The following is a 9,339-nucleotide window of genomic DNA, read 5'->3' as shown; positions in this document are numbered from 1 at the left end:
ACTCTGTCTCTGAGACCTAACTGGGGCTGGGGTACAGAGGCCACTTTTAGGCTCCAGAATTTGGGGGCTTGTCCTGGATCTTGCTTGTGGTCAGGAGGCCCCCACAGGGGTCCCCCGGCTTGATCAGATGCTCCGAGTTCGTCCTCCTCGCAGCCAGCCTCTTTCAGGAAGGCAGAGGGTTGGAGGCCTCCTTCAGAGGCCGGAGGGCCTGGGACACTTGGGGAAAGGCCATGCCCTAGTCATGCCCATTCTGCCATGCGGGAAGTAGGAACTCCAGTGTGGGGATGGCAGGCGGAGGAGAGAGCACCCTAGCAGCTGCCAAGGCCCCCTTGGCCTCAGGGATGCGCCTCTCTTCCTCCCACCCACATGAGCCCTACATCCCCCTCTGGGTGATTATTTGAGGGCAGGAGGAAAACAGTGTCTGAAACCTTGCAGCAGCTCTGTCGGCATCTGGGTAAGTCCGCCAGTGTGCACTCTGGGGCCGCTGGGACATGGCTCTGTCTGGGCAACTCTTGGTCCCATGTGGGCATTTGTTTGTTTGTTTGCTTCTGACATTCCACCTGATCTGTAAGGTACCATTTGGGCTGCGGTCCCGGGCTTAGAGGGACTTGGAAGCCAATCTGAGCCTTGTGCTGTCCGACTCTGCTTTTCGGGCTTGAGGCTTCCATCTGCTGGTGAGGATTCTGGGTTTCTTCCCATGTGCATGTAGATTGGACTTCAAGGAAATGTGGGAATCACTTCCTCTTCCATTCCGTCGGATAGCCCCTTGTGAAAAACCGTGGCAAACTGGTCAACCTGTAGTGATAAATGTATGAATAAGGAGAAATTCAACTTAAACTCTGTGGCTACGATATCCTTTAGACTCCAGAGAAAACTGGTTGAGGTAAAACGCGTCTGAAAGTTCAAAACTTGCTCTTTTTATATATGCATTAGAGAAATCTTGCCTGATAACTTCTTTTCCAGACTTCTGACCCTGAGAGAGCAAATAGATGCCTGGGGGAAAGCATGCAGCTCACCCTTGTCATGCCCTCGGTATCCCAACACAGCCAACTTTGCCTAAGACTTTGAGTTAATTAGTAGACGTTCCAAGCAGAAGGGAAAAGAGAGAGAGAAAGGAGAGGGAAGAGGCTTTTCCATTCAAGGAGGTAAATTCAACTTATTCCAAGGGCTATTTTTGGTCTTGCCTTCGCCAGGTGAATTGCCACGTCAAGTGCAATCACGAGTCCCTATGCTTCCATGGGCATGTTCCTTACTGTTAAAAAGAGGAAGTTGCATTTGAAAAAATAGTGGAGGAAACTGTTAGATGTCACCGTTTTGACTTTCTCCTGCAGGAATCAGATTTTGTTCTGTGTGGGTATATTTGCATTTGTCTTGTAGGCACATGCGTGTGCCAGCTATGGGGAACTCCGTTTTGTCTCCTAAAGACAGCCCCTTGAGCTGCAGTCTTCAGAATGAAACCACTTGCAATTACAAACCAGTGAAATGTATGAAAGATGGCTTTCCTTTGTAAGACAGCCTGGGCATGATACATCCTAGATCAAATTTTAAAATAAGCTCCAAGCTCTCTCTCTGCTGAAATATATGTATGTCTCTGAATGTACCTTTGTGATACAATGAGCTCTATCTCCTTGGCTTCAAGACAGGTAAACACAAAGAAGCAACTCTAAATAAAAGAGAAACGAAGCTAAATGAACTTAAGGTTTCCATGATCTGGGAAGTACTGAGCGTAAATGTCTGGTATTAACGTGAGTCCAAGTTTGTTGCTGAAGCACATTTTTCTTAATACAGACATGTTTTTAGAGTCATCAGGGTTAAGTATAATACTTTTGCTGTACCTAAGTTTACTGAGAGTCAGGAAGTTCATACCACATCTGTCACCGCATTTGTCTGCCAGGACATTGATTTGGTGTAATGACGTTGTAGAGTAATGAAATGGAGATCAATGAGAGGAAACTCTTCAATGAACACGTTAAAATAAAATAATTGTGTTTGAGAAATATCGACCTTAATCCGTTTTTCCAGATTTGTGGTAACTTGAAATGCTACACTTCTACTCAATGAGCAGGTGATGAAGACTCAGCAAAGGTCTGGGTCACGTAGGAGATGAAATGCTGGACACTGACTGCTGCACAGATTCCAGCTTGTCTACCTTTGTTTTCTAGCAAGAGGGAAGCTAAAGACGTCTGTTTATTGAATATGCATCTGTACCTCATAAAGGAGACATTTGGTTTGGGAAAATGCCCGTTGTGAGAGATTATGGACTATGTTCTGAAGTTTGCTAATCGGAGGATGCCAATATCACATCAAGTTTGCAGTTGCTTTCTTCTTGGCTTTCACTAAAGCTTACATTTTTTAAAGGTAAAAATTGTAATATGTGCTTAAAACGACCAAACTAGTCAAGGAAGCATTTCAGTGTGTAAAACCAATAAAATATATGCTTGTCCGTAATAGGAGACACAAAGATTGAAATCTGTTTGTGTGTTGACCTCTCGGTCACGAGAAGCAAGTTTTCTTGGAACATGCTGTCTCTGGGAGCAAACTGTGTGAATTTCTTCATCGTTGGGTGATTCCTACTTGCTTTCAAATCCTTCATGACTTTGATTATGTGAGTGTATCATTCCACAATGTGACCAAATTTCATACATGTTTTGATATTTTTAACAAACTTCCCAAGTGTCAAGTTCTAATTAAATTTCTTCTCCAGCGAATTCTGAGGTAACTCAGAGGGCCACCGAAGCATTTCAGAACAATTTGAAAAAGTCACCTGGATGTTTTGGACAGCTTTTATTACAGGCAGAGCATTATCAAGTAAAAGGTAACAACCGCAGGAGAGTTCAAGATTATACCACATGCAGATAAAGTCCACTCCACTTGCACAAAAGAAGGAAAACCAATCGACCCCTCCTTGTCAGACCTGTGCCATCCTGACGTCCTTGTGACATGGTCCCAGTCTCCTCCCAAACCAGAAAACTTAGAGTGGGTCACCGACAGCTATAAAGAAGCAGTGAGGGCCAGGAAAAATCCAAGAAGGCCCCTTGGCTTTTCCTGGCTCCCGGCAAACCTCGTCTTTATCGGACGGGTTAAAACGTTCCTTGGCTGTTGGGCTGATGCCCTCCCAGGAAAAAGGGAAGTGGTTACAAACTGGACTCCGAACAGAACTCACTTAGGAGAGAGTCAATACACTGCTCAATATGAACTCAATTCCCATGACCCTTGGTCTGGCCTATTACTGGTTTTAATCTATGTTTTTCAGCTGCAGAGAGTCTATTCCCCTCAAGGCGTCTATGACTTATAGCAAGTTGAGAATTCACACGTGTGGGTGGAAATAGAAGACTTTTCTTTTCTCTCTGCCTAGTCGCTCCAGAAACCGGAAACCACTGGTTTCCGAGCAGCTTCATCAGGGACTTGAAAGACTGTCTCCTGACTTGTACGGGAATCTCCACATACGTGGGCCACCTCTACAAGGAAAACATCTGCCCAGGCAAAATCTAATGTCAACCACTAGGTGTGGCTTCATGACCTTGAGAGCCTTTGGGGGAGAATAGTCTGAGAATCGTTTTGAAGAATTACTGCGGAGTTGGTGTGACAAAGCCTATAGGGTCAACGGGCCAAACCTATTTTGAAAATGAATTAGTCTTTGTTTAACTCTGTTTAATGGATATGAGGATAATTTTTTAAAAACGAAATTGTTTCAATGGCATTAAATTCTAGGTCTATTCATTGGAGTCTGGGTTTGTGAAAGTGACTGTGTCAGTCACACTTTGCCCTGATGTTCAGAAGGAAAAAGAGTTACCTGGGGGAGATTTGATCCATGAGGATAACCACTCATGGCGTGTTTCTGCCTGTCTTAGGTCCATTGCTAAAAGCACCTGGCCACTGTGTGTGTGTGACCATTGGGTGTCTACCTGCCCTTCCTCGCTAAAGGCCTCCATATCCCAGCCCCTCCCTCGCTTCCTTAGAGCGGTTTCCTCAGGGTAGCTGGAGATGCTGCCTCCTGGACTTAGGGCTTCCTTCTGCCCCAAATAAAAGTGAACTCTCAACTCTCAGGTTGCGCATATTCTTTCAGTCAGCAGCTTAGGAATGAGGCCTTGATGCAGCTCTCTTTTCCCTTCTGTAGACACCTAGAAACAGCCTTTCTAATGGCTCCTTTAGTCAGCTTGATCACTTTACACCAATGAGGCCATCTCGCTCTCAGGACCCCATGTGCCATAGGCCCAAGACACCAGAGGCTGCGGGTTCAAATACTTGAACTCTCCCGTATAGGTGATCCGTGGAATCAAAACCCAACTTCGTTGTTGGCAGGGGCTGGAGGGGCAGGTCAATACGTGGTGACTGAGTAACAGTTATGGAGGGTTTCTTTTTAAACAATGGAAGTGTCCTGCCGTTACATCGTGCGAATGGTTGCACAACGTTTTGAATGAAATAACAGGCACTCAGTGACACATTTTTTTGGTCTTTTTAGGGCTGTACCTGTGGCCTATGGAGGTGCCCAGGCTAGGGGTCAAATCGGAGCTGTAGCCGCAAGCTTCTGCCACAGCCACAGCACCACAGGATCCAAAGTGCATCTGTGACCTACACCCGAGCTCACAGCAGTGCCAGGTCCCTAACTCACTGAGCAAGGCCAGGGATCAAACCCACATCCTCATGGCTACTCACCTGGTTTGCGAACCACTGAGCCACGAGGGGAACGCCTCAATTATACCTTTTTAGTGATTTAAATAATTATTCTATGGCAAGAGACTTTTGCTTTAATAACAACTGATACAGTGTAAAGAGCGCTGTGCTAAAAATCTTCTCTCTCTCTGGTCACGTGCACACACACACGTATTAGGAATGTGCTGCAATGGATTGTGTAACTACATATTATGCACGTTTATTAAATCATGATATTGCTGAATAATCACCCCTTGAAGTACTTACCTGTGAAGGTCTTTTATAATGACAGCATTTATGTTTCAATATGGCACTGCCCCCATTTTTGTCCAAAATCATATGTAGGAAGTTTATACCAAGAAATGTATCAGCAGTTACCTCCACATTACGTAATTTCAAAGGTGCAATTTATCTGCTTCCAAAATCATGTGTATTTTTCCAACGAATGAACACTATAGGTCCTGCTTTCAATATCTTGCTACAGGTTACAAGACTAGAATCAGCATGGGTTTTATTGGTTCTTTGCTCTCATCACATCATCATTACTCCATATACACTTAGGCATCTCTTCTAAATACCCCCAGCTTAATATTTGTACAAGTACATGCGAACTGCTGGCAAACTCCCACAAAGCCACCACGTTCGTCCCCATGCTCACTTGAACGAAAATGTTGGCGAGTCAAATGACGTGTGGACGTGTGTGAGTGAAACTAAAACCTTCTGAAACACCGTCAGTGCTTTCCAGGTGTGTCCCACACAGCCTTTGCTCCCAGGAGCAAAGAGACAAACCACCCTAAGAAACATTAACGTCCTTCGTACTCATTCAAAGGCAATTGGGTTCACTCTCACTGCCTCGTGTGTATCACTCTCACGCAAGCACAGAGATATCGAAACACACAGATAAATTGCGTCTCTCCTTCGTCCAGTAGGTGAGAGGCTGCAAATGGGACTTTCCACTCTTCCTCCTCCACGAGGGGGCCGCTAAATTCCCAGACCAGCACCAGCATCTCTGGTGTTTTGTGATACTCGCCTGGGGACAGAGAACACATGTTAAAGCTATTTCGTTCACCAGGACAAACATCAGGAGACGTAGTAGCCCAAGACTGCAAATGTACATATCCTGCAGAGTCGTACTTTCTTCATCAGGATCCGGCACAGCTGGAGCAGGTGGCCTTCAGCTCACAGGTCTGCCATCCAGAGACAAAGGTACTAAAGGAAACACAATAGGGGAGTGGAGATGAGCCTTTTCTCATTCTGTGGACAGAGAATACATGGGGATTGTTCCTGGAAGTACATGAATTGACTATTTGCATGACTTAAGATTGGATTCCCTCTCCCTATCTGGAGGCAGAAGGATTAAGGAAGAGTGGGTTTTCATGGGAAAATGTTCAATTCCCCAGGTGTCCAGTTGCAATGAACACACTTTGGTTTTCCAGGCTTATTATAAATACCTACTTATTTTCCTAAGCAAGTAGGAGACTTTGGTTAGGTCGTACTGAGTGTTAAGTATAAGTCACCCCCACGACGAGAAGAGTGAAGCGATAGCCACGACGAGTTCATGGTTGAAGGTTAAAAGAGTCGCCAGGTGTGCATCAGCATTGCCCCCCTCTGCATACCAGAATTTTGAACCACAGAATGTTCAAGTGTTGTGGCTTTGTGTGGTGTACTTACTATTTAGGGCTTGCAGAGAAAAGAAAGTAAACAGCATGTTTCTGGTAGAAAGAGATCATAAAACTATGCCTTCGGTTTTCAAGTTCAAGTGTTGATGTTTACATCAGGTGTACCTATGTACAATATGAGAGCTATAGCGGGCCTTCCGTCATAACACCAATCTCAGACTCAGTGTGTTTTGATTTCATGTCTTCTGTACTGATGACGAGGTGACTGTCTGGACTGTTCCAAGAAGCAAACGTATGTCCACGTAGGGGAAACTGACTCAAAGCCAGAATCAGCTGGACTCAGAATACTGAGATCTATCAACTACTCTTGTTCTCTGTTGGCGCAGTTTGTCTTTAGACTGTTCATGCGCATTTTTTAGACATTTTATAGTTTCCTCACTGGAGAACATAAGTTACGCTGACTACGCTAACATAACCCAGAGTTTCATGAAAATTAACTCATATTTATGAGTATCGTCAAATTCCCAAGGTCTTTGATGAAAAGAGGTTTTCTGATGTTCTATCAACTAATATGTTACTAAACTATTTTCGGACAGAAAAGCTACTGCTCTGAGTCTATGCATTGGTAGCAATGTCAAACTTAAGAAGCAGGCTCTGGCATCAGAGGGCTTTCCTCTTGTCCATCCCCAGTGTGGTACCCGGTGGAAGATAACGACCAAGGTTCTGACTTTCCTTGATACTCTGTATCTTAATTTTGACAAGGTGCATGTAACGTTGTCGCCACAAATGCAGGCTCTGTACACCGGCACCAATTAAGTCTCAGAGACCGAGTTCTTTGAGGAAGAGAAAGGACAGGCTTGTTGCTTTGCGAGGCAGAGGAGGACACAGCAGGCTAGTACCTCAGAGCCATGTCCTCTCTTGCAAAGAGAAAGCAGAGAGGGACAGAGGCTGAGCTCAGAAGACAGGGTTACTGACCGTGGTGTCTGTCGTAGTTTTCATCCACAGCTCATTTCAGAGTCGTCAACTCTGGGGCCAGTCGGTCTGGGGAGGGCTTCTGGTTGTCTGTGGGAGTATCGCTTCCTGACCTTCTCTCTGGAATGAAGCTCACTTGTAGGGAAGGGGTGTCAGGGAGGGGTTCAATGACAAAAGGCAGCGCTGGGAGGGACACAGCTCTAAGTAGAAAGTAACCATTAGGAAAAGAAAGCAGTTGAGCCAGGAAGAGGTCATTGGGGGACCCCAGACATCAGGTGCCATCGAACTCTAACTAGAAGGTACATCTGAGTAGGAAGGTAGGGGGCCAAGGCAGGACATGACAACATGAAGGCTGCATTAACCCGTTGTTAGCTCTACCTGTATTTCCTAATAGTTAACTCCTGAGTCAGCCTTTTAAGACTTGGGGGCCAGGCAGGACGGAGAGGCTAAAGGAAAGAACTTGTGGTTAAAAACTCAAAGAGCTATGGTCTGGAGCATGGTTTCAACATGACCTGCTTATGGAGGTTTTGTGATAATTAGCGTAGCTAACACGCAAACTGCGTTATCCCAGGTTCTGTTTCATTAGAAGAGTCCAGGAAATGGTCATGGTAAGATGAGAACTGCAAGGATGAGCACTCCTCTCCTTCAAGACCAGGAAACAGGCAACGTCAGGGAGAGTATTCAGAGTCCTCACCCTGAATGTTTTTCCTCTTGGTGGAGATGTTCCAGGAGCTCAGCGGTGCCAACAGCTCGAAGGGCCAGGTCTCTGAGTTCGTTCTGATGGGTTTCCCAGGCATTCACACCTGGCAGCACTGGCTCTCTCTGCCCCTGGCGTGGCTCTACCTCTTAGCTCTCAGTGCCAACATCCTTATCCTGATCATCATCAATCACGAGGCAACCCTGCACCAGCCCATGTACCACTTCCTGGGCATCCTGGCGGTGGTAGACATGGGCCTGGCCACCACCATCATGCCCAAGATTTTGGCCATCTTGTGGTTTGATGCCAAGGCCATCAGTCTCCCTGAGTGCTTTCTGCAGATGTATGTCATCCATTGCTTTCTAGGCATGGAGTCGGGCGTCTTTGTCTGCATGGCTATGGATAGATATGTAGCCATTTGTCGACCACTACACTATACATCCATAGTTACACGGTCTTTTGTGGCCAAAGCCATGGTGTTCATGGCACTGCGAAACTGCTTACTTACCATCCCAGTGCCTGTGTTGGCTGCCCAGAGACAATACTGCTCCAGAAACGAAATTGAGCACTGTCTGTGCTCGAATCATGGAGTCACCAGCCTCGCCTGTGATGACAGGACCATCAACAGCATGTACCAGCTCCTTCTGGCTTGGACATTCATGGGAAGTGACTTGGCTTTGATTATGTTGTCATATGCTTTGATACTTCATTCTGTGCTGAAGCTGAACTCAGCCGAAGCTGCATCCAAGGCCCTAAGCACCTGCACGTCCCACCTCATCTTAATCCTGTTCTTCTACACGGCCATCATTGTCCTCTCCGTCACCCACAGTGCAGCAATGACGGTTCCCCTCATCCCAGTCCTACTCAATGTGCTCCACAATGTCATTCCTCCTGCCCTCAACCCCGTGGTCTATGCACTCAAGAACAAGGAGCTCAGACACGGCTTGTATAAGGTTCTTAAGCTGAAAGTCAAGGACAACTAGTGCCTAGAGGATGCTCACTTTTCTCATTTATCCAGATACCTACCCAATATAATAATCAATGAGTGCTCAATGGGAGAAGAGCTAAGGAATGGAGTCACTCTGCAGATTTTCATTTATTATGAATCTATGGCAGCAACTGAAATTTTTAAAAAAGTAACATTCATATTTGAAATCTTTGGGTTTCAAGCAAAAACTTAATCAAAAACTCTTACCTGATGATGTTCACTGTATCATGAGGTCCATGGGAAAGTTAAGTGAACTATAACACCTGAAGTTCCTCATCGCTCTCTTTTTGCTTCACTTACATTTCCTATGTCTCTTCTGTATCCTTTTTTTCCTTCCTTCAGGATGCTTTTCTGCATTTCTAAGCTTACAAGGAACAATATACTGATTGCCAAAATCTATCATATTCATT

The 9,339-nt window shown here is 45.5% G+C and overlaps 1 protein-coding gene across 1 annotated transcript; it reads left to right on the top strand.

The window, feature by feature from the left end:
- Positions 7,962-8,924, top strand: LOC110262328 (putative olfactory receptor 56B2). The gene has a single exon (XM_021102724.1). It carries the CDS (start codon positions 7,965-7,967, stop codon positions 8,922-8,924), a length of 960 nt encoding a protein of 319 aa, XP_020958383.1. The 5' UTR covers positions 7,962-7,964.

This window comes from Sus scrofa, chromosome 9 (assembly GCF_000003025.6).
Source record: "Sus scrofa isolate TJ Tabasco breed Duroc chromosome 9, Sscrofa11.1, whole genome shotgun sequence".
NCBI classification, from domain to species: domain Eukaryota; kingdom Metazoa; phylum Chordata; class Mammalia; order Artiodactyla; family Suidae; genus Sus; species Sus scrofa.
The sequence above is the reverse complement of the archived record's forward strand: the minus strand, read 5'-3'. Positions and strand labels throughout refer to the sequence as shown.